General features: G+C 38.3%; 1 protein-coding gene across 9 annotated transcripts in view; it reads right to left on the minus strand.

Moving 5' to 3' along the window:
• The window catches only part of FAM135B (family with sequence similarity 135 member B), a 194,086-nt gene continuing 170,749 nt past the window's right edge, over nt 3,215–26,551 (minus strand). For 5 of the 9 annotated variants that reach the window (XM_021387040.1, XM_021387038.1, XM_021387037.1 and 2 more), the window contains 11 exons: nt 25,547–25,702; nt 23,457–23,530; nt 19,990–20,144; nt 16,923–18,987; nt 15,837–16,003; nt 15,005–15,096; nt 11,851–11,948; nt 11,398–11,549; nt 10,864–10,974; nt 8,066–8,179; nt 6,599–6,804 (listed from right to left, as the gene is read on the minus strand). In XM_021387040.1, coding sequence (XP_021242715.1) covers nt 6,599–6,804; nt 8,066–8,179; nt 10,864–10,974; nt 11,398–11,549; nt 11,851–11,948; nt 15,005–15,096; nt 15,837–16,003; nt 16,923–18,987; nt 19,990–20,144; nt 23,457–23,530; nt 25,547–25,702 — 3,390 coding nt within the window. Of the gene's footprint in view, nt 6,805–8,065; nt 8,184–10,863; nt 10,975–11,397; nt 11,550–11,850; nt 11,949–15,004; nt 15,097–15,836; nt 16,004–16,922; nt 18,988–19,989; nt 20,145–23,456; nt 23,531–25,546; nt 25,703–26,551 lie in introns of all 9 variants that reach the window. The other 4 variants (XM_021387036.1, XM_021387045.1, XM_021387042.1 and 1 more) reach the window with 3 other exon arrangements.

Consider the following 26,551-nt stretch of genomic DNA (forward strand, 5'->3'; position numbering starts at 1 on the left):
CATTGACCTAGCAGCTTAAAAATGAATGCTTAGTTGAAGAGGATGAATGCCAAGAAAAATTTTAAAATGGTGGCAAGCTTCCTGTCTCAGGAGATGGGACAGCTTGGTTTGACATGTTACGCTGACCATGGAAGCCACGGAGTTGGTAAATAACACACAGCAAATTCAAGGCTCCTTACATAAAATTAGTCAATGAATGGTCTGTCAAGAGGCAACCTCTATGCAAACCAATCTCTCCTCCAGTGAGGTGAAGAAACCATCAAACTTCTCCTTGACAGGAGCACTGGAGGATAACAAAAAATGTTCCCCCAAAAGGAACCTATTAGACTTTGCAGTCACCACCCGGTTCAAAGTACAGTTTGATATACATACACTACATACGGGGATATACATTAATTACATATAAGAATATAATATATATCAGGGAAAAGACACTTTCCATATACATGGAAATGCCATTTCCATATAGGCATGTGAGGCATATCACCCAATTGTTATGTAGGGAATACAAGAACTAAACTGTGTGTTGTTATTTTTACTGCAAGTGATGACACCTTAGATCATGAAGATCTCCAGTGCATGTAGCTGCATCTATGATACTGTATGAGAAATACCTTGACTTCTGTCCACCATGAGGAGTAATGCAGGTAGACATCCACATACGTAAGCGAGCATTTCTCCAGAACTGGGAAAAGTAGATTTTTACTAGTACTTTAGGAATTAAAAAGTTCTTAAATTAATTGCTAGAAACCATCATGAAAATTGAAATACTGGGGCTCTTGGCTGCTCTATTTACTATTAAATCTGTGCATGGGAAATGTAGAATAAATGAGGCCCTCACAGTATTTGAACCACCAACTCTGACAAAAAAAAAAACAAAAACAAAACTTAATTGAGACTGGATTTTCAGATAGTCTTTACGGAGGTGTTTTTTTGTTCCTTTGGATGAGCCGTTTGTTTGCAGTTTGTAGCTCTTCAGGTCTCAACCACATGCCAGACTCAGTAAGAGCAGTCCTATTTACTACGCTGCAGTTTCTTATTTTTCCAAGCAAGAATCTGCTTGAAGATGTGTAATTTCATGCATATACCTAATGGACTTCTGTCACGCATATGTACATGTGAGAATCAGTTTTGCACAGATGTGATTAGTTTCCTGCACAGATAATAGGATCTTCTAGCTCTTTGTGTGGAAGTAGAGAGTTGAATTTACAAAAGCAGACAAATCAAGTTTCAAGGTTGTAATGGAAGTTAATTCAGCCTGAACTTTTGCATAAGCAGAGCTTATACATATTTATTCTTTATGCTTTTATCCTATACAGAGAAGGCCTAGCTCATCTGCATTTAAAATGGCTCTACAGTGATGAAATTGTTTTCATAAGCATTTCTATCCAGTGCATGAACTTCTCTTAGGGAAGTGCGCATGTATTATATAGTCTTACTAAAACAGAGAGGAAACAGCTGCATCTCTTTCAGACCACACAACCTGTTGGGAAGCAACATGCCATAGGTCTCATGGTCACAAGGTGAGAAAACATATCTGTCTCTAATGCCAGGGTGAAGATGACTCACATTAGGTTTCCATACATTTCAATCTTTACCTAAAGATTACCAATGACTAAGAATCATATCAAATAAAATATGCAGAAACAGCGATTAGCATTATAGTGGGCATGTGAGGAGTGCAAAATAGGCACAGACGTAGTAGATGCTGAAAGAGAGGCCTACAAAAGGCAGTGATATGATACCCTTGCTGGTACAATCACCAGGCTTACTCTTGAGACTATCAAAGGCGTTCAGATAATGACATAATTTTGTACATTTGTTTGAAGGTAAGGACTGAAGGATGAAGAGAAAAAGTATTCATGGAAGCTTTAGGCAAAAAGAAAAGCAGATGAAATCAGTTAGTGGAAAAGTGACTGTGCAAACTTTGGAATCACTGAGCAAAGCAGAATTGCGTGAAGCAATTTACGTTACTCAAGGGATAGCAAATTAGGAGAACCATAAGATCTTGCTGCAGTCACAACATTTGTTTCAAAAGGAAGGGGTAAATAAATATTAAAGATTGACCTTGGAATTGGTAATTACTTAATAACATTCAAAATCAAAATTGTTGTGTGTATGCGTTGAAAAAAAACACTCTTAGAGAATTCTCCATGGGCATGACCTGTAGCATCCAAATGACCAACTGGAGTGAAATATGATGGTCTGTCTTGATGATAATTTTCAAATGGAAATTTAAGTCCATGAAGAAAACAGTCATTCAGCTAGGCTGATACATATTGGCATGCTGCGACTACCGCAGAAGTGCACCATGACTAATCATTATATAATGAGATATTTACATAAACCTTCAGAAGGGTCTAACTCTATTGTTAGAAGTTCTCACTTTCCTCCTGTACCACCATATAGCTATGTCAAATGCAGTAATAGGAAGGAAGAGATCTTCTTCTCTTAACATGCAGAAAGCACCAGAGGAACCTGCAAGTCCTAATGAAAGCTTTGGCCTGAATTCCCAGTTTTCACATAATTTTGTAATAGCTTTCTCTTTCAAGCTTGGCCTGTCTTAGGCAAGGGAACAGTAAAGAGGATTGGTCAGTGAATATTTATGAAGTGCTTTGAAGTAAAATAGTGCTCAGTGTTCCTCCTAGTGATTTCCAAAGCTCTGTGCAAAGGTTTCAAACCTTCACCATACAATCTTTTAAAGCCAACCAATTTCAGCTTTCACTACTGTCAGTGGAAAGACCTGATTTTGAAAACAAGTGAACAATTTTTTTGAAGAGAAATGGGCATCAGCGGAGGCTGAGAAAAGACACATTTCTAGCTAAATTTTAAATGATCCTGATTTGTCTCTGATGTTTTCTTGTTATCCGCCTGTACTAGTCAAAATTTGCACCTCAATATAAAAAAACAGAATAGCTAATAATTACAAGTGTGATCCAGTCCAGTTTTCACGTACATTCTAGGCACCCAAAAAAAGTCTGACGTTAAGTGCACTTTCCTGTCTTCCTTCCTTCCCTTTAGTCTTTAATATTGCCCTTCAAGGTTCTGGGATCCTCACTCTTTCTTGCCCTTTTCCTTCTTGTGATCTATCACCCTTCCTTGAGAGAATTTATTCATCCGGGCTATCTGTCAAACCTCACTAGACAAATTCATTTTACTCATTGGAGCCTGGAGGTTTACCATGCTGGTTGTAAGACAACACCTAAGTACTCAAGAAGAAACATTACATTGCTGTTTTGTTTTTTTTTCTTCTCTAGAGAAGAATCCCAGAGAGATGGAGTTTCATTTCAAATAGTCATGTCCCCCACTCTGTCCAACTTCTTGAAAAATGGCCTTCTCTATTGTGAGTTTAAGAGCTTTGCTTAAGAAATAAGCATAGCCTCCACAGATATATCAAAGTAAATGTTTGCAGTTTGAAGGGAAAACCTTATCGATACTGCTAATGTAATTAATTTATACAAAGAAGCTGTATATGAAAGGACAATACATTCAAATTCCAAAGGTTAACACAAAAGATGCGGACTGTACAGTTGATATTTGCTACAAAGTTAATTCTTAATATATATTTCTCTATATATAAATCAATATATAAAAACCATCTAAAAATGAATCAGTGTTGATTGCTATATTGTGACGAAGTCCAACCAGTTAAATGTTATACGCTGTTAGAGCAGACTTAAAATATCCCATGTTATTATCAAGGCAATATTGTATTAAGAAGAAGAAGAAAAGAGGGAGACTATTCTAAGAACCTCAAAATGAAAGATAAGCTAGACAGTTATTGCTAATGTTTCCCATAATGTTCTGGGAGCATAAGAAAGATAAAATCAGTATTACGTTATTTCACTGGAATGATGTCTCCTAGATTTTTCAGAAGCTTTCTATCACATCCTCCAAGGAGCAAGTTGCATGGACCTAATCAAACTCCACTGAAATCAGACTCCACGCCTTGGAGGAACATTGTATGTTCAGGAACACATAAACCTTTAGGTATGTTCATTCATCAGTCACAGTATTGATAGTCGTGTAGAGTGTTGAAAGGGCCACCAATTTCTGTAGTAATACAAAAGAGACCTCACAGTCATGTGAACAAAAGGTTAAGAATACTGACTAATGTGCAAGGCAAGAAATCATCAGTCTAAGTTTAAGAAGCACAACACGGGTATGCTGTCATATTCAGTATACTCAGGATTAAAAACATGGAGTGTGAGACCTTGAAATAAGCACACCTCTTTTGTTGTACTTCTTTGTATATACTGCATACACATGTGCGCGCATTAGGTATGTATATATGTGTAAACTGGCCTCTCAATGACTTTAAAAATTTTCTATGTGCAGACTCTTGAAAATTTTCTAAAAGAGGAACAGATCAGTATAGAACTCACTGAAGACTGCTGATGTTTGGGGATTGCTTTTCTTCCTTGCATTTCACATACTACCTAGAAGTCAATGTCTTCAGAACAAAACCACTGCATTGTATAAAAGCTTAACCTAAAAGTCTCAATATGTTTAACACTGTGTAAATAGTTTACCAAGGAAGAAGGATGCTGACACATAAGTTTACTTGGCACTAAAATTTTGAGGCCGAAAAGAGATAAAGACTTCCAAAAACAAGATGTGGGTACCAGAAGCTCTTGATTCCTGACAGAGAATTTATTTTTAACAGAGTAAATTCAGCTTTTAGCTTAAAAATGTTAATTTTTCAAAGGAAAACAAAAACAAACAAACAAAAAAAACCCACAAAAGTATCTACCTATTCAAGTATTTCAGCAATATTTAATGTTCACAAAACTTGTCACTATTGAAATGCACCATGTCAACTCTTTCTATTTAATTTCAGTGTCACTTTTGAAGGGCAGAAGATGATTTTTAAGTGAAATATACCTTCCTGTTTTCACATGATCTTAGTCTCAGCTTTTTGTATATTCCTACTTATTCCTTTCTATTTCAAAACATGCCTACACTATCAGATCATCTTCGTTCCCATTTGCTAGCAACTCTTCTCTTGAACTAATTCTATATAATTTTTCCAGTTTTCTTCTTTAGAACAAAGCAGTTTTATCCTTTGTGTGTACAAATATTTCCCTGGGGTTTCCCTGTGAGTTCTTTTGTTTTCATTTTTCAATTCTCCTATTTCAGGAATCTACACTGTTTTATCTTAGTTCTCTGTTGACAGTCTTGACATTTGGAACCAACTTTGTCACTTTTTATGTTCATTTACTTCATTATACAAGGCTGGTCACTTATGTTTTTAAATAAATTACACTTGCAGTAAAAAAAAATATTGTCTTCCTTCCAAACAAAAACATTTGTAAAGACTTATTCACCTTCTCCTTTTTTTTGAAAAAACTTCTGTGACATTGAAAATTTATCAAAATTGTATGAAAACTTATAGAAATTTATTGAAATTTGTCATTTAAAATGCTGGTAACTTTTAATTTAAAAAAAAATGCAAAATAGAAAAGTGAAAAATGGATTATTTTCCATGCTCTTAAAAAGAATGCTGATATCACTGTATGAATAAACTTTTTAATGTTTTAAGAAGCTGTACCAAAAAAATAATTAGGACTGCACATGGCACTGCAGATGGGCATTAGTAAAACCTTATTAGAGCATTGCAGATGAAGCCTTATGTTTTTAAGCTTTCCACAATCCTTACTGCTCTTGGTCACCAACCCATTTTCATTGGATTGTTTTTTTACAGGGATATTACTGGTCAACTTTTGTATTTCAGGGTCAGAATGATAAATAGAAACAATTATCTTGGGGTAAATGTATTTGGATACAAATGTAAAAGTAAAAATTTTAACTCGAAGGTTATAACGACAAGCACAATAATGGTATTTTATAAATGTAAACAGGAGAAGTCTTAACAGATGTCACTGCTACTTCACAAGTAATCCAATAATCTCTTATCAGTTTGTCAGCTTCTAATTTAGACAAAAGGTTAACTAACTTAAGGTTTTCATAAAAAAGACAAATATCAAGAATTTTTTTCATTCTATGTTAACTATTTCCCTCCTTTCCATGATATGAATATGTGCATGTTACAAATTATTATGAATAATGAAATCATTTTCTTTTGCCAAATGGAAACATTAAATCTTTCATAAATGTTGACTTTTCAGTTCATCATAAAGGAGGTTTTAACCTGAGTTCATATACATTTCTTTCCTCTTGAGTTAACCATCCCAAAGTGCTACAGATGTGTATCTTTGTTAATACATGAATAAGCATTAAATCAAGAACAGCTAAGTTCCTGGGTTAGTACTTGACAGAAATTGCAAACACATTGTCACATCTCATTTAGATAATTAACCATCTATATTCTGATTCTCTCCTTCAGAATTCACTCATGTCTTTATGTGGACAAACGACATAAAAACTGAAAAGGAATATTTGTTTCTTCCAAAAGCACCAATATTTGGAAGCCTGAATGCCTTAAAGCCATAGCACTTTATTTTCTGGAAACAGAAATGGAAATGGAGAGAGTCTGAAAGTCCCACCTGATCTCATTTCTAATACTAGAAGCTTTTGGCTAAGGGATTCTCCTCCATTCAGTGAAATGGTTTGCCTCTGTTACCCCACACTTCAGGCACTATTTGAAGTAGTTGAGTCCTGCCACGAGGAAAAATTTCTCCAGGAAAAGTTCGGAGTCCAGCACAGCAATGTGGGCAGCTCGGCCTATCAATGTGTTGGCGGTGTTTGGCAGAGCATGGAACACGTTGTGTCTGATCAAAGTGCAGTCCTTTGCCCCAATTAAAGGCTGAAGTAGGTTGTTAATCATTTCTGCATAAACAGGGCCTGCAAAAGATTTTAGATGTTACACCTACATGCCAAAGATGCCAGATCTCCTCTTTCCTCTCACGTCATATAAGGACAGTCTCAATGGAAAATGGAAACAAGGACAAAATGCAATAGAAAACAGTTTATTACAAAGATTTGCCAAGTAACAGCATGTTACGAATGTCATACTTCATTCTCTACCCAGGAAAGTCTAGTGAAGCTGCTAGCACAAAGAGTGGGATACACCTCAGCATTTAGTCCTGTTTCTCCTGAGATGGAAGGAAATACTCTCATTTTCTCTCAGGAAGACAGCTGGACTCATGCTGTCTGTGAAGCTGAATGCAAAAGGGTCTGGCAAGACACAGAGGTCTATTCAGGTTTCTCTGGGGAATGTAATGCAGGAAGAACATCATGTCTTTCTGCAGACAGCTCAGGAATTTATAGGGCAACAACAGCAGCTCAGGAAACTTGAACTCATGACTGTACGCTGAATGTAGATCTGACATCTACTAGACCAAAGATGTCCCTCAGACATATCTGGGGTAAAACGAAAGAACTGCGTGAAGACAGCCATGTTGACTTTGGGGTTTGGGTGTCTCTACTTCCAAGGAGTACTCCCATTTCTAGGTAATCATAAATGTGAAAAAGGTATAAAGTTATACTGAACATTATTTCTGGAAGTAGAGTCAGACTGAAACCACTGAATATTCTATAAATGAGTGAGACTGTAAATAACAAAGGCAATACTTGGAACAATGCACAGACTGAGCTCACAGGAGAGCTAGGCATTTGATGGATTGAGTCCTGATTTGCTTAGCATGATTTTATTACAAACCAATATGATTTCAGATCTCTCAAATTACCTGCCAATCATCCAAACGCTATTGAAAACAAAGAGAAAACTCATTAACTTTGGATGTGCCAAGAGAGATTTCATTACATGAGACAATACTAATAATTCAGTAAACTAAGGAGAAACATTGTTAAGAACTAGTTCTATTTTCATCACTTTAAAAAATAATTAGGAGGACAAGGGGAAGAATCAATAAGAAATCTTTGATTGTAACATAATTGAAATTGATATTCATCAAATAAATAAGGTCTTTAAAAGCTTTTCTTGATTTTAGTCATTTCCTGTGGGAAAACAACACTTCCTTATCAAATAAGCATTTGAGTTTTGATCATGCTGATGAAAGACTCTTGTGATACAACAACCTCAGTTACACAAAAACACTACTTCTTAGCAGCTTTGCAAAGACAGAAAAGATCTTAAACATACCTGTGTGTCTATCTTTGAGTGCATTTTTGCACATTTCTATTCTTGCTGAATGAAAGGGTACATATCTGTCTTGGGGTGAGGCCACTAATACAACATTTTTGAAGTACTGAAGACCTGTAATAAACAAATGCGTTAAGCACATTTATAATAGAAGAACAGAATCAAAGAATGTCTTGGATTGGAAGCCATTCCAAAACCCTTGCTGTGGGCAAGGTTGGCAACCACTAAATCAGGCACTAGATCAGGCTGCTGAGAGCAACATCCAATCTGGCCTTGAAAGCCTCCAGAGATGGGGTATCCACAACTTCTCTGGTCCAGCACAATGATGGACAGTACAAATACATTCATGTTTAATCACATTTTAAAATCTACCGTGCAAAATAGTTGAAGAATAATTAAAACATAAAGCACAAACTCAAATTCATAAGAATAGCTTTAAAACAGTTTATCTTACTTTTGTGAACTATTTATTACTTATCAATGCATGTATAGTTTAATTATATATCAACCATAACAAAAAAAAAGCAAAAACTGTCTTGGTTTCAAATAGTGATTGATTAGAACCTTAATCTTGTAAATATTTATGCCTATAAACATTGGAAACACATGTGTACTTACAATTCACAGAACTGGGGATCACATTGAAAAAATAACACAAAAAAAACTAGTAAAATAGAAAAAAAATTGAGAGAAGGAGGACAGAAATAAATTCATTGCTATGACATCATACTATCACATCAGTATGGAAGGAGCCTTGGGCATCCTGCAGTGATAAATACATGGTGATGGTACATGGACTAGAAACCAAGAATTCTCCCTCTTCCCTTGAGGCAATGGGGCTGCCATTGGCTACAGAAAAATGTTCCAGCTGCTTACTCTGTATGTGGTCTCTTGAGCCCTCCATCATCCTCATTCAGGAGGAGAGTAGGAGAATGAAGGCTAATGTAGGCTAGTAGGCCAGAGATTATTCTTAACACAGGAGGGCTGTGTGTTTAACCTTCATCCTTCCCTTCCTCTGATAGAAATTAGATTCAGAACCAATTCCTTGGTTTTCTAGATTTCACAGAAAAGTTGACCATCACCACCACAAGAGAGAGCTCTGCTAAATACCTTTACTAAACATGACTGAAGCCATCATTTTATTCCTGTGTAATCAAACCAATTTTGTTTGTGGCTTCTGCTCTGGAGCAAGATGTAGGTGAAGCATCAGTGAGTTTTATCATAACTAAACTCTTATGTGAAGAGGCTCAATAGAGAATAATGTTATTTTTTTTCTTTTAAGACGAGCACAAGGAATATTAATTATATCATGTACTGTGTTCAGAAAATTATTAAACAGCTGTATGCCCGTCAGAAAAAAAAAAAAAAACATTAAGAAATTGTACTCATCTTAAGATAGGTTTCATTTCCTAACAGCAGCATAATGGAGTGCAAGAAAAAAATTAAGTATCAGGTAATGACTCTCCATGTAGGAAGAAGGTTCTGAGAACATGAATATTGATTCTATTTCTGCAGCTTTGGGGATCTGATCTGAAAGGAAGACAGGTGGCTTTTTTTTTCTTTTTAAAGTAAAACTTAGAATGCCAGTAAGTGCCTTGGTAACTCACAGATTAAATTCTGCAAAGAAAGTAGTAATTGTTTTATTATATCTTGTAAAACAGATTTTTTTTTTTTTAAAAAAAAAATGGAATAGCGTTCTAAACAAATGATAAGTGTAGTAGTCGGCAACCGGAAGTATGGGATGTGACGTGATAGGACCTCTCCTGCCTAGTGTGCTTGGGCGTAGAGGAAGCTAACGAGGTGATAAGGAAACATATATAAATCAATGTAACGACGCAATAAACGCCATTTTGCCGCTCATCATGTTGATGTGTAAATGCAACAAGGTGGCCGGGGACAGAAAGTAGTCCTTGCAGGCAAGGCGACAAGTTACGAACGGAATATCAGATGTGGTGATTTCCACAGATAAGTAACAGCAGAAACAAAAACTGTAGAAACAAAACCAGTAAATGCGTACTTAGCACAAGTTTACTCATAGAATCATAGAATCACCGAGGCTAGAAAAGACCTGTAAGATCATCCAGTCCAACCGTCCACTTATCACCAATAGTTCTCCCTAGATCATGTCCCTCAACGCAACATCTAAACATTCCTTGAACACGCAACAATAAAAACATTCCTCATACACAACATTAAAAACAATACTTAAGAGAATACATTTGCCTGAACAGAAGGATTATGCTTACTTTCTTTTCTTACAGAAAGCATAATGTATTTCATTTATTCATGGCAGATCAAAGAAGGGGGAAAAAGATCACTATGCAGACAACATTTTTGCATTGTGAGGCCATATATCTCACTCTGCAGTACAGAAGTGTGACAATAGACATGAATAAAATCTGCTCTTCATCTCACAGCATCATATTTCCTAGAGATAAGAGATAATAAATTAAAAAAAAAGAAGAAAAAATGATTTGCATCTATTAACATAAATTAAGTGATTGTGGCCTGTTATTTCTTGCTTGAAGAATATGAGATCAGGTGCAGGACTGCTTCATCATGGAAGTTTTAATTGGGCACTAACTGTTTGGTAACTATATTCATTCATAACTGGTGCAGAAAAAAGGCACAAATAAAACAGATAATTTAGAAAGAGCAGTCCTTCTTGAAAGCCAGAACATTTAAAGAAAGATCAATAATAGCATGTATATTTTTTACTCCTTGGAGAACACAGCAATCTAGCAGAATCCTTTGGAATAACTCCCAACATTTGCACAATTACATTAAGCCCCACTCACCTGTTTTTTGGCTGAGCTGGTAGAGGAAACACTTGCGCAGATCTGCATTGTCCCTGAAGGTCAATTGCAAAAGTGACCCTGATTTTTTCAATTTCTGCATGAGCCATAGACCTGCAATGAAAAATGTGTGTATATTTTTAGCCTTTTTGCTAATAATCAACCAAATGGATTAAAGGTATGTGCCTTCAATAATAAACTCGAAGTGAATACAGTAAGGTTAGCACTTCAACTCCCTTATTTTATGTCTTTGTTTCCTCTTGTATTGCTAATAAGCAAGGAGAAACGTCTAGGTGTCTCACTTGGACTGTCCAGTGTTGTGGTAACACAAACATTCAGGAAGTCTGAACATCAGGACATTCTATTCCCATACTATGGTGTTTTCTTCAGCTTTGGAGATGCCTCTTTATTGGCGGTACAAGGACAAGTGGAAGAATGTAGCGGAAGCAAGTTCTTCTTCTGTTGCTCTACACTCATGGATTTTGCAGAGAGCACAGTCTTGGACCATGTAGTAAATGCTCTCCCATTAACTCTTACCTGTACTAACCAAAGTACTGTTGTTGTAAAGGGTTCCAAGGTGAGGCCCAGAGAGGGACAGGAAGGTGTGTAGCTTGTTGAGGTAATAGCGAAACCTGGGGCGAGTTAGTACAGATCGGATGATGACATTACCAAGAGAATGCCCAATAAAACTGTTGAGAAAGACAGAATAATATAAATACAAAAAACATGCATACGGTGTTTAAATTAAATATAAGGGCAACAAAAATTGCTCTCAATTGCACTCTATCAGGGCTTCCAGTAGCATCATTTAGCTGTCATTCCATATTTTGTTTAGCCTCATTAATACTTTCTTCTACCTATTACAATGTAAAAATTCAGCTCACTGACCTTAATGGCTTTTGACATAGGGCACTTTTGGAAAAGCTAATTTCATTGAATGATGCTCATGGCCACAGACTGTTACAGACAATTAACTGTCAGAATGCTTACCTTATTCGGGATATGGAGAGGTTATACAACTGAATATGCTGAATAATTTCATCCAACAATCGGTCAGTCATTGTATCAAAATCAGCAAAAGTATCAGTCTGGTGAAAAAAATGTTTGAGTAGGTGAATTAAAAATTACTCCAGTATACATATATCCTAGGCTATCATTATTTTCAAAATAAATCATAAGCACAAAAGTAGTAACTAGTCAAAATTTTCTTTATGAATGCTCAGTGGGGGCAGAACTTTTCTCAGTCTCCTGATCTAAAAATTTAAGCTCTTTGGAAACAATCATGAAATTTTACTTTCAGTTTATTAGAAAAATATTCCAACTAACATTGCAAACTTACTCAAGTATTTCTTGCATCATCAGTAACATCTGGTTACTATCGGTCACGTGGCTGTTGGTACAGCCCACATGGAAATTCACTGTCTTACACTGAGTTCTCAGGTGAGGTAAGGCCAAACCTTTTGTCAGAGTTTATTTGACCTTACATTGTGTTTCTAGCTTCAGACACATAACTCAGTATTAAATTTCGGACAAGATTAATCCTACACTTCCTTTGTAGGAAATTGAAATAAGATCCTGTAGAAGACAGTATTTTAAGGCGGATTAAATCACCTTCCATGGTTGCTTTTGTTTTCCCCAATGACTGTATCTCTAACTTAGGCATGATAATATAAACTTGGGCGTATAATTTGTTAATAGTAAGACTAACAATATCAGGCTGAGTGATTTCTGATTCATAAGCAAGACTTTGAAGTAGCCTGACTTAATAGAGTGAGAATTGCTAATGCTCAGCCTCTCTAGACACCATACTCTGCACAGGGAATAAAAGCTTCTGACATTTAGAATTGAACAGATTACTACGATGAAACAGTTTACAGCATTATATGAGGGCTGCTCCAAAAGTAATCCATCCTATTTTATTATGTTGGCCCACTGTTTCAGAGACAGATGGTGGTGGTATGGCAGTAGAGGCTGAACCTTCCCACCAATGCTCTGTTACATTTTGTTGTCATGTGACAGATGGCAGCAGAGAGGCAGTCTGACAAAATGGCACCTGACATGGAAGTGTGTATGAAGCAAAGGTGGGGCACTGATTTCCTCCATGTGGAAAAAATGGCACCCATTGACATTCATTGATGCTTACTGATTGTTTATGGAGACCACACAGTGGATGTGAACACAGTGAGGCAGTGGGTGGTATGTTTCAGCAGTGGTGACAGTGGGTCACCTCTTCTGGTGCGTATTTTTATAAGCACAGCATTCAGGCTTCTGTTCATCGCTGGTGAAAATGTATAGCTAATGGTGGTGACAATGTTGAAAAGTAGTGTTTTGCACCTGAGAATTTGCTCTATCAAATAGTGTAATTGTGTTCTTCGTATCTGTTGTAGTTTCCATGAAAATAAATAGGAAGCATTACTTTCAGAGCAGTCTACATGCATTATACATACATAGGTGATGCTGATGCTAAGGATGTTATCACAAAATTATTAGGCTATTTAATGAAATGTTGTGCGAATGTTGTGTGTTTGTTATTCCACAATATCAGTAAGAGAATGAGTGCCAGAGAGAGACTTAAACAGTTTGTTTCTTCCAACAGTAATGGCAATTGTGATACAAAAAAAAAAATAACATATTGTTCAATCTACACATTTGCAGGCAGATCTTATTCAGAACTGTGTCATCTGGCAAATCAACAGGACTCTAAATCAAATAACTAGTGAGTTGCCACAAAAACAATCATCAAATGTTGGAGCAGCTATTCAGAGCAAACATATCTAGTAATTAATGCTTTTGTGACACAACCCATCTTGCTAATTGCAGCTCCAGCAAAAGAAAACACGAGCATATTCACTTTGCAATACTGCATTAAAATAAATGTTCACATAAACTACAAACAGTTCACTAACCTCCTGCCTGTTTGTTTCATCTGCATTGATAAATAATGATTTCTTCTTAGGCTCATCATCTCAAATCTTTCAGGTTATTTAAAAGTGGAAGAATACCAGCTTGGACATTAATCACAACCAAAACACATCAGAAGTCATATATCACCAGGTTATACATCTGTCCTTCAGTACCTTCAGTATCTCAGCCTGACTGAGCTTGTCAAATAGAGGAGTGCCTAAAAAAGCTGGCTTGATTTTTTCCTCTCTTAAGGAAAATTCAGCTAAACATTTGATTTCATGGATCATTTTCAAAGTGGTTCCCAGGGCAGGGAAAAAAGGGTGACTGGATGCTTTCAAGAATCTGAACACTTAAAAAAAGAAAAAAAGAAATATATATATATATATCTTATTTCCAGTGTTATGGGAACTTTCTCACTTTTTCACACTACAGGATTGAAAGTTCCCATTGTGGTCTCAGGATAATGGTAAGTAGAGGTGCTGTAAGAGCCAATGAGATCTGCACTGGAAGGTGGCAAATTCATAGACTAACAGCAACTAGTCACTTCTAAGCATAAAAACTGTTGAGTAAAGAAGAGTGGAAAGTTTTGACTCAAGTTTCTCAGCTGATCTTAAATCATAATAACATTTCTGACCCATCACTGGAAATCCTTATCTTATGCATAAATGTAGGCCTCTGTGTCATAAATATGAGTTCATTGCAAAGCAGAATGTAGAATTCATTTCTGTCGCTCTGCTTGGACTGGCAGTGAATTTTCCTGGAAGACATTTCTTTATCATTCAAGAATATAAATCTCACAAAAATTGTAGCAGGCAAAATAATGGCTGATGCACCAAAAGAAGCTGACAACACCTTCTGGATATTTTACATCCTCCAGAGAATTTAACATCATTAAACATGCTGCCTTCTGTTGGCACTGTGTCATTCAGCATCCAACAGGCAGAGGTTGCTAAGGTTTCAAACTGACAAGATAAACCAATTTGCTTTGTGTAAGTTCTAGTCTTGTAAGTAATAATCTAATTGCTTTTGACTTCAATGCTAGAAGTATTTCCAAATGGGTTTGATCTCCAACCTGTCTTACACAAGAACAGGTCTTTGTGCTCAGTCCTACTAAAACTCATTGAATTCCCCAGTACTATTGCTTCATCCAGCTAGTGAAAGTGCATTGCTGAAAGCTCTTTCAGCAACACCAACAGCTTGTAGGAGATCTAAAGGAAGACAAAATTTAGCTCTGTGCTACCTGATTTCTTTCAGACATTAGGAAGTCCAGTTTTCCACTAGGGAGTCCCAGTTCTATAAAAGTCTTTACCAGTCGTAGATCTGCACTGTTACCTAGAAACAAATGACACTTTATAAGATGTAATGCAACAGAAAAAAAATAATTGAGACTTAATTTAATACATTTCGCTTCTAATAAACCATTGCATCAGGAAGCTCTTGCTAACTGATTCCATGCCAGCTCATCACACCATAGGATCATGCATTGAAACAGTGGGAGAGCAAGAACGCTCAAATCTGTGTGAGGAGGGCTGGACCTCACCTCCTGCTTTTATGCACTGCATGAGCTGCACAAATAGTGTGGAGGACAGGGCAAAGATAACTCAGTCCCTTATCTACTGAACAGTGTAGGTAAGACGGGGTCATCAAAAGGCAGATATCTGTCCCTTCCAATTTGCAAGTGATAACACCAGGGGCACCACAGACCTTCTGGGGTCCTTAACAACTTCATACTAGACAAATTAGTCTTTCAATTAGAAAATTAGCATGTCGCTAAACAATCAGATACCTCCATAAGCCATGAGGAATTACTGTAATGTACTCTTACTGTACACTGAAGGACTGACGTAATTTGGTGTAGAATTCTGTCTAAATAAAACAAACAAAAATATCTGCAGTACTCATTTCTTAAATACTTAATATTCTCCTAAACTTTTAATTATAATAACATATAAAAACTAAACTCTAAGATAAATGTTTTCCTTAGACTCTCTGTTCTATCCTGTAGATCTGCCTTTTTTGTTGTTTCTTACACCAGAATGACTCTTACACACAGCTGTACCTCCTGGTCTTACCATCCAATCCATGCACACAGACAACCAGGTGAATTCCATCTTCCAAATTTTCTTCCTCTTCCTCTGGTGGAAAATACGGGATATCAGAAGCTAGTACAGATAAGTCACTGTACAGAAATCCTTCAATCTTCATTTCTTTTTTAAAATTTTCTTTGGCCTGATAAAAACTGGAGAATACATTAATTAATCACAGTAGAACTGGGTGTTCAACAGCCAACTAGAACTGAGAAGGTTATATTCTGATTGAGAGAAATCAGGATGTAAGGAAGATAATGGGCTAATAAACAGGAGGAGAAAAATGAATCTCTTCTCTAGGTACCCTGGATGCCCATTCTCCCATTGTCTAGTTTCAGGAACTGAAGCTAATGCCCTACAACCCAGCTGTGATCCCCTTTCGTAGTTTAGTTAATGGGTGAAATTAAGCAGAAGAGAAAAACAAGTTATGGCACTGCAATTGTGTAGGATCAGTATTCATGTCTGCGTAACCATGACTTCATAATGGAGGGCAAAATCTTAAAGACTATTTACACACCTAAATCCCACTCATTTCCGTAAGGATTAAAGATCTAACTTCTCTGAAGATCTTGGGTCTCTCTGTGTTTTTGTGTCTCCTAGCTGCTTAGATTATTTATCATATATAAATCATATGTCTATTTGGATTACTTAGACTGTAATTCCTCACGCAGCAACTGTCTCTGAATACAAGCTTTCATTATCATAGAATCATTATGGTTAGAAAAGACCTCTAAGATCATCTAGTCCAACTGCCCACCTACCACCAATATTGCCCTCTAAACCATGTCCATATTACATCCAGCCTTTCCTTAAGTATGTCCATGGGCAATGACTCTAGCACCTCCCTGGGCAACCTGTTCCAATACCTCACCACTCTTTCTGAGAAGAAATTCTTCCTAATATCCAACCTGAACCTCTGCTGGCACAGCTCTTGTTCTATTGCTAGTTACCTGGGAGAAAAGGCTGACCCTCACCTCACCACAACCTCTTTCCGTATTAGGGCCCTGAATTTTTTCAAGGTGTCATGACACGAGAGCAACATTGACTAAAAAATTAATTAGACATTCTTACTTCAGCATCCTTTCATTGGCCTCTTCATCCACCTCATTTGAATGAGAAGAGACAACTCCAAAAGAGCCTAGAGGCTGACGTGTGATGGGAAATGCAGCTTGCTTTGCAGAGAAGCCAACCATCGCAGGGGTCTCTTTGAGCACAGAAGAAAAGGGAAGACATGTGGCCGTGCAAGAGACGGAGAGGTTAACCACATCGACAGCCTTTCTGCTTTCCAGTGCTACCCCCTCCACTGTAACCGAGTGAAACCCGGTGCCATTAGCTACGAGTTTATGCTCTTGGTTGTCGAGTTCCTGAGGATACTTGTCCTGGTAGGATTCTGCTGCAGGATCTGCTGAGGCAGGTGAGTCATTGAGCTCAATTTCCTGTAACCCCTGCATTTCTGTATACACCAGCAGGCTCTCATCAGCAAGAAAGCTACTGCATTCTCCTTGCATTGAGTCAAATTCTGTTGAAGTCTCTGAAGGACCTGAAACAGGATTACAGATATCTGGTACCAGCTTTATGCTTTGTGAGAAACTGTCCTCTCCTGTTTTTCTCACATTGATGTACAAGTCTTGTTCTATTTTTAAGCTGTCTAGCTTAGATGTATCCTTTGGATCTTTAATGTATTTATCAAACTCATCTATACTTCTGTCCAAGCAATTATTAGCCCTTGGTGTTTTTAAGCTGCACTCATCATTGCTCTCCAGTGACTGGCATTCAGAGTCATTATCTCTGAGAGGATTACATACAGGTGGTTTTGCACATTCCAAACTACAGTAAGTCTCTGAGAAATCTTCCTTTGCCTCCTCCCTTTGTAGATCTATGTTACCATTACTGTCTTTGGCAGGGGGTTTGGGAGGTCCTCTTGGTTCTAGTTGCCCACTTTCAGTGGTGATCTGACACACAGAAAAATCTGTCATTAACTGCCGATCTCCATTCTCTGTTTCCCTGCAGCTTTTTAAATATCCTCCTGAGTCTCCTGAGGTTGCTTCAGTGTGTTTAGATATGTCCACCTCCTCTGCAGGCTCCTCTGGGCTACTGATCTGAGGAGCTGAGACAGATTTGGTCAGTTTGGTAAGCTCCACGTCTCTCTCTTCCTCCTCAAAGGGCAAAGAGCTAATGGATGTGAGAGACGCTTGGATCCCGCTGGGCAGGCTGGTATTGCTTTCTGTGTGCCCACCCTCCAGGGAATTCCGGTGGATGGCATGTCTCCGTACCAAGTGGTGCAGGATCTCTCGATCACTGGGCAGCTCCAGAGCCCGGCTCCGAGCGTCAGACCACGCCACTGAACTTGGTTCACTTTCGATGCCCGAATCTGATATTATAGAGGAGGATCTCTTTATGACCCCTGACATCAGGGTAAATTCTTCACACTCCTCAGTTCGTTGCTCCTTTGCAAACAACTTCACCTCCAAGCTGTGGGAGGGCAAACCTTTCAAAACAGGCGGCAGAGGCTTGCTATCTGGATCTGCTGTTCTTTCAAGCCTGGTGAATTCACTCAGTGCAAGCTCAGAACTGAAATTATTCTCAGGATGACCAGATTCAGCTGTTTTATGTATTTCAGTCCTGCCTTCCAAGCCATCACTTCCACATGCCCCACACTCAATCTGAGCACTGACAATCAACACGGGCTCACTTTTGTGGACACCCTTATTGCTAGATTTCTTCTCTCCAGAGGTAATACCCACTGAGTGCCGACTGTCTTTTAATAAAACTTCCTTGCATGTTTTAGACTCCTCTGATGCACATTCTGTATTGCTTAGCTCTAAGACAGAAGTAGTTTCCTTACTTGAAACACAAATATTTTCAGGTTTCCTTTGGCCTTCTTTGTTCGCTGTACATACCTGAGATGTGGAGTGCTGGTTTAAACCCTTGGCTGCAAAAGCAGCACCTTCGGTATCACTATACAAGCAGGGATTCCCGTTTATCCTGTCTGTGTGTATTAGCAAAGTACCTTTGCCAAAGTCTCCTTTCATTCCTACAGTGGCATCATTTGATGCAAGATTTTCCTTCTCGTCTGTTTTATCAATTTGAGTATTGGCAGGAACCTCAAAATCTGGGAAATCATCCAAATTCTGATCTGAAAGAAAGAAAAAACACAAGTGGTACCTCCACGAACACAATATACTACCCCGATGTGATGCAGAACTTGGAAAAGTGATTATAAGTAAAGTATGTATATTTATGCTATATAAATTATCTCTACATTAGAACTATATTACAAATGCAAATGTCAGAGCTCATTTAAATGGAATTATAATCAGTAAACAGTTAAAATTAGGCCAAAAGAAGACAGAATTATACCAAGGAAAGCATATCTTATTGATACTATCTAAACTGCTAGTTTCTAGCACTGAGAAATCAGTCAGAACTGGCACTTTACATTCCTAGTGTTGTACCACATTATAAGTAGTGCAGATCTTGTGAATCAGCTTATTACACAGTTTAATGGCTTAAATATCAGTAATTATCATTGTCAAAATTTAGGGTGTTTGATGGCTCTGGAAGAGTGGAAACAAGCTGTATTTACTGGACCATGGTCTCTTATAGTAATATATATTACCTCTGTGCTTATTTTTATAGTTGGTTAAAAAGAAAAGGGAAGCAAAGACTACAAGTTTGTACTTCACTGTTACGGAACTAAATATTTTCTTAATGGAAAATCTGATTTAGGTACTCTAGGGGAAATTATTTATTAAAAAAGCAATACTGCCTTTTGGGGACAGTGTTGGGCTTCCCAGGAATTGTGAGGTTTTTTGTTCTGACTTTTCTTAACACTAGATGTCACTCTGGGTATGAAATTTTTCTGCTGTTTGTTACCAATCTTTTTTTCTTTCTGGATTCTGCTTCCAGCCCTTTCAACTAAACACTGTGTAAAATGAAAAGCATGAAGTTACAGTAAATAATCTAAAGATCAATACCAGAGAAAATAGATGATTTCAGCTCTATTCTGTAGGGGCTTATGCCCTCATCCAAGGCAGAGCCAGTCCAAGATATTAGAGACCAAATACCTTGGGATAGGGAAGTCAACCTCCTCAGTTTAAGCTGTCTTGTGAAGCTGTACTCAGGGTGTTTCACTCACCTTTGCAAGGCAAATCCATGTACCTATCTTCAAAAATAACAGGAAGCGTGTTCCAGTCCCCATCAATGTCAAGGCATTCTGCTGGCAGCGGGGGCATGCTGGTGAAGTACTCTGAATTACGAATTTCTGTAGAAATCTGTGCATGACTTTGGATCCTGGCAGCAAAGTGCAAAAAAATTGAGTGTTTGAGTGGTTTCCATGCTGTTTCTCAGTCACTCCTGCAAGCCAGGCAGCAAAGGCAGATGTGTAGGCAGTTAATAGTAGTACCCTTCAGTTGATATATCTGAGGGTTATAACATTTTTAGAAAGGACGGGCAAGGCAAGAGGAGTAGAGAAGTGGATAGACTGCGAGGAGCTTCATCTGAGAAATAGTCAGGAACAGGTTGAAAGCCTTTGGATTAAGATTAGGGATGGGACCAATAAAGAACAGCTGGTGGTCAGGGTCTACTACAGGCAACCTGATCAAGGGGAGCCTGCTGACAAGGTCTTCTTGCTTCAGCCACAAGAAGTGTCGTGCTCTCAGGCTCTCATCCTGATGGGCCATTACAGCCACTCAGATATCTACTGGTAAAACAACACAGTGAGCTGCAAGAGATCCAGGAGACTCCTGGAGTCCACTGATGATAACTTTCTGGTTCAGGTATTGGACAGACCAACCGACCAGAGCTGAAGTGTTCCTGGAACTGGTGCTCACCAATGCAGAGGAGATGACAGTTAAAAAGGCATTAAGATTGGAGGCAGCCTGAGCTTGAGCAACTATGCCCTGGTTGAGTTTGTGATCTTGAAGAATGTAGGCCTGGCAAAGAGTAGAGTCAGGACCACATTTTGGCAATATTTCAGATTATCATTGGTAGGAGGCAGGTAAATAATCACCATGTGCTAGTTAACTAGAAGAAACACTCTTTATATGTTATGAAGGATTACTGAGACAACAGATTTGAAATTCAACTGATCCATCCTCATGCCAGCGTGCAAAATTCCTATAACCAGACAAAAAAAAATTGTGCAAACCATCATACTGACTTCATCTTCAGAACATAATTGTTGACCATCACTGCTCTTACCGGCTATTTTTTCCTCAGACATAAGCGAGTCACTGGTTGCTAAAACATGACTCAGGCAAAAATCGCAAACATCTAACTGCTCATTCTTGTTTGCATCAATACCTGGGTATTTGGAATTCAGACTTAGCACCATAGTGAAGTTCTCACTGACACTAATAAACAGCATCAGCATTTATACTAAAGGAGATATGTAAAAATTACAAAGTAAACTTTCTCTGAGACCAGTTTCTGGCACAAGAAAAATGAATCACTGATACCAATATTTTTCTCTGTAAAGTACTGGGAGACTATGTCACCTGCCATCCTGTGTAATACCCAATCCATTTGAAATGGTATTTCTTGTTGTATTTGAGTAGTAAAATACTGCCATGCATGTAGGTGTATGGCTTAACACAAATCAGGCTGGACGGGGCTCTGAGCACCCTGATGTAGCTGTAGGTATCCCTGTCCACTCCAGGGGAGTTGGACTAGATGGCCTTTAAAGATCTCTTCCAACTCAAATGATTGTAGGATTCTGTGATTCTAGGGACTTACAACCACAGTATGGGAGGCAAAAACAAGGTTCTTGTCTGGTAACAAGAAAGACAGAACTGCGGAAGAAGTATGTTAATGTTTGAAGTGTAGGTACAGTATCTGGCACACTGGGAGCTGACCTCATCTGGAGCCTCTCTGAACCCAATTAAAATGCCCTGCTGGCACCCCCACAAGTAATAATACTCTGGCAGCCAATATTCTGCTTTTCTAAATGCACCATATAGCCCAACCAAAAGGAAAACAGGATTCTGCCATGAAGCCTGTATAGACCAAATTAATGAAATTTACTGCAACTGGCCAATATTCAGCATTTGCTAAATATTTTACTTTTTGTATTCTCTCACCTCGATAATCAGTGAGGAAAAATTATGCTTAACTAGATGAAAGGGGTTAGCTCTGTGGTTGTCTGGAGAACTAAAAGCAGTTCATGCAATTAGGCTTCCCTGTGTGCCAGGTTGTGTTTGCTTAGATGGGGCCACGAGTGATATTTGCCCTATCGACAGGGTCCTGACATGGGGCTTTCCTTGTACACACCTCACTTAAAACTTGACATAATGAGGACTAAGTGAGCACAGCTGGGCCCTTGCAGCCATGACTCTGCTTTGATATAGCAGAACAAGGTAGCCTTGTATAACCCATCACTAATGAAGTCACAGACCTTTCTACCAGCACCAAATAGGCCTTAATTTTCCTTGAGACAGATTTAAGAAAGTCATGTTCTTCTTTGCTCTTGGTTGGAAACAGATGTCTTACTTAAGCCCTATCATTGTAACAGGTCTGCCTGTGATTGCCTTTGAGGCACTTCTGAAAGACAGGTTTCCGTTCTGGTAATGCTGTGGTCCTCCTACGTTCATGCAGGTATCATCTGGACATCCCTCATTATTTTAAAATTCAAATCTGCACAGCTTTCCCTGAACTCTGCCTTCAGGGATTGAGTCATGAGTATTACCCATGCTATCCACTTGGGTTCATTGGCAGTAAGCAGTGTCAAGCAGAAAGAAATAATTATCTTGTTCATGTTTAATAGCATATTCTTGTGAATGCATTTATTTTCGCAGACTGTTTTGCACTGTTGATTCCCAGTTGGCCTAGATGAGGTCTTTTCCAACCTTAATGATTCTATGATTCTACGACTCTTAATCAATTAATTATCAGCCCTGAGCTCACACCATTCCTACAATTCCTCCAGCTAATGTGGTTGTCCTCATTTGGTGCTGCATCCAGTGAATGTTCACACCTCTGCATTGACCGTTTAATAAATCAAAGTTCTGCAGATACGGATCTTCACTGCTATGGAAAGTAGGGATGGGCTAAATACCTAAATAAATCTATGAATGCCTATAGCCAAAAACATTAAAAGAGTAGAAAGCAAACTCATAAAAGTTAATTTTTTTGTTGCTTTTCAACAGTTACCTCCTATTAAAATTTCCAGTACTAGATCTTGTAGAGGAAGATTATGAATTTAATTGAAGAAAGACATCAAAGATGTTTCCGTCTGCCCTGATGTTGGTGGTGTTGCTGGAGATAAGCTGTGAAGATACATGCATCCAACTGGGAAGATAAGTAGGGAAAGAGGATCACCTACATCGTATCACTAGAATGCTAATTAATATCAGAAAGGGAGTAAGAAAAAGAACTCTCTTATAGGAATTATAAGAATTTTAAAAGTAGTCATCTCTCAGGCCTCATCTTACTTTTGATATTGCTTTCAATGGGTTTACTATATGGAGCTAGAATAGACCTAGTGAATAGTACCAAAACAAACCCCCCATAAAGAGCAGAAAAGATCTCATTCTTGGTAGAAAAATATATTAAGCAATTATATTTCCAGCTATACCAGTGGCAGGGGAGATTTGATCGGTTACTTACAGGCCTTCTTGGAACGTCAGCACAGCAAGTTTATTGTGTTCAGTGTAGAAGAAGGCTTCTGAGAATCTCCTTACCTGGGGAAGAAACAAGTTAAACCTAAGATCTGCTGAAAGGTGCCAAGTGCAATTAAACTAAAAGTAGAGCAAGTCCTGGATACAGGACTAGATTCCTTTATATGTTTCATTTGCTTTGCACTGCTCTGGTGACAGAAAGAATATAAAGAGTTCAACTCTGCTTCGCTTTCCCAGTCTAGCACAAAGCAGTTTGCTGTTGCTGGGAGGGAAGAACTGTCCCTTGACAGTAAACCAAGATTTTCTTTTGTGTATCTTCCCACCACTTTCCTTAAAAAGTTGAATTTAACATTTTTCCCTGTAGTATTAAAATGAGGAAGATTTCTTCCTTTCCCACTGTGCAAATCTTAACAGCAGTGGAGTGAGTTAATAAATTAGAACAATTCAAAATTGATCATCTTTTCTATGGAAACAGTCACAATTCCCAAGATATTAAAGGAAGTTTTACACATCAGCACAGAGGCGAATAAGCCCTATCATGGTAGAAACATACCTGCCTATGACACAATACATACAAATGAGAGCAATTCAGATCTCTTTAAGGACATTGGATCTGCTTGAATAATCAATTAAAAAATAGCCACAGATTTGAAGATCTGGGAGAGGACAGAGTGCAAAATAAGCTATAAAAAATTCAGTGTTGCTGTCTGCCCTGGAAAGTTTTGAGTTTCAATCAGTCCATCATAATGCGCAAAGCACTGAACTGTTGAACTGCAGCCCATACATTACTATGAATATCTGTAAGAGCAACTCCTATTATGGTGTAAGAGAATGGCAGTGAAAAGCACATGTCATAGCATCTCAGCATCTCCCTAAATGCCAGCCCATGTCAACAAATGGCTTTTCTAATAAAAGAAGGAGTAACACCCTTTAAGAATACTGCATCTTTTTATCTGGGGCTCTCAAACTCTTTTTCATTACTGGGAAAATATTATTGCACACAGCTTATCTGGAGAGAAACTGAAGCATGTGAGGATACATAATTTGCCACAGGTCATGCCAGCAGCTGGGATGTGTTGATGCTGAGATTCACCTTGCTGGAGCTGGGGTCCTATCAAGTTGTGTTCTTTGGCTGATGAAGTCATCCTGGACCTCTCAAAATCAAGGGAGACCCAGCCAAAATAATGAGCAGAGTCTCAACATTGTTCACAACTTCCTGAATTTTATGTCTCCCCTTTGCAAGCATTCACATTTTCTCATCTCCAGTGACTGGACCACCAATAACTTTAACAAGTACCAGTATGTAAGCTGGAATGCCAACATCTAGGTTGTAGACACCTAAGGCAAAGCAAGATGAATCCTATCATTTTCTGTATGCTCCTAATCTAATTATTAGATCAGGCTACGAGCTCAGCTCAGCTGAAGTGATGAAAGTGATGCACAGTCAATAACTAAAAAAGTCCTCAAGGAAGGCACAGCACTTGCTGAGCTAATCAGGTACACAGATCTGACAAAGTCAGTTCAAAAGGCAATCATTTTTGTGCCTTCTTTATTACCAAAAACCAATTTCCACATGAAGAGTAATAATATTTCATTCTGTGAAACTCACTAGGAGAAAGGCGATAGCTAGCTGTGTACGTGTGACACAGTGAAGAGAGCATTCCTCATGGCATAATTTTGTACCTTGAGAAAGAAGTTGAAAGAAATTCATCTTCTGGTTATTTGTCATTGTGGTGTTTGTGCCTTTTAAAACATATGTTTGTGATTGCTGGGTAAGTAACTAGTATGGGGCATCTCTACCTCTTTCCACTCACCTCATGTTCTGTGCTGGATTCTGGTGTTCAGAGTACACTCATTTAATACAGGATTCTGGGTACCATAATATCAACATCTTTCCAATATTCCAAAAATTGAAATATGCAATTTTAAATCCTCTTCTCTAGTCCTTATCCTACTAAATTCATCTCCCTTAAATATTCATAAAGGCACAAGAGTAAGAGAAATATCTGTCTGTATACATCATTAATGTCAGTCAGGAGGTTACCATTACAGAACTTGCTTTTAACTTCCTAACATTACCCTTAGCATATGATGCTCTTGAGTCAGATAAGCTGTGACTTCTGGATGGAGTGTTACCACCTCTAGGAACTGGGTCCACAGGGCCAGGAGGTGTGAGCAAAGCCAGGCGAGGTCCTTGCTTATCTGTTCTGCTATCTTCTCTGGATTGCTCAACAGCTAGAGGGAAGAAAGGGCTTTTTGAGAACAAGACAGTGGCAGGATAGAAAATCAGCTAGCATGTTATATTAAGTCCTTTTATGAACAACAACAAAGTCCTCTTGATTTAGAATTATTGTTAATTCACTATTTTACCGCAAATCATGCAATTGAAACTTTTGCTCTTTAAAAGTCTACATTTTACTACAAAACAAGCCTAGTTATAGAACTGGAGAGAAAGAAGATTAAGATGATCATGGGATAGGACAATCTGTCCTTCAGGGAAGGGATGAGAGAGATGGGACTGTTTAGCCTGAGGAAGAGGAGGCTCTGGGGATCTCATAAATGTCTGTAAATATCTGAAAAGAGAGTGCAGAGAGCACAGAGCCAAGCTTTTGTCAGTGGTGCCCAGTGCCAGAACAAGAGGTACAGGGCACAAACTGGAACACAGGAGATTCCCTCTGACCATCAGGAAGCACTTTTGTACTGTGTGGGTGATGGAGCACTAGTACAGATTGCCCATAGAATCTGTGGAGTATTATCCTTAAAGATCATCAAAAGCTGCCTGGACATGGTCCTGGGCACCCTGCTCTGAGTGTCTATGCTTGAGCAGGGGTTGGATCAGATGGATCCAGAGAGACCTTTAAAACACATTCATTCCTTAACTATGTGAAGTGGGAATATCCTCAATCTTTACAGAAACTTTACTGTAGATGTAGTAAATAAGGAAAAAAAGAACAACAAAGAAAGCAGATTCCAAACTACCCACCAGATGGTGCTGAATGCTCTGAAATAATAAACCACAGCCCATGGTCTCTTTTCTGACTGTAAAAAAAGCCATCACGTCCACTCTACGATACCAGATGGGTG

The sequence above is a fragment of the Numida meleagris genome, chromosome 2 (genome assembly GCF_002078875.1).
Source record: "Numida meleagris isolate 19003 breed g44 Domestic line chromosome 2, NumMel1.0, whole genome shotgun sequence".
Taxonomy (NCBI): domain Eukaryota; kingdom Metazoa; phylum Chordata; class Aves; order Galliformes; family Numididae; genus Numida; species Numida meleagris.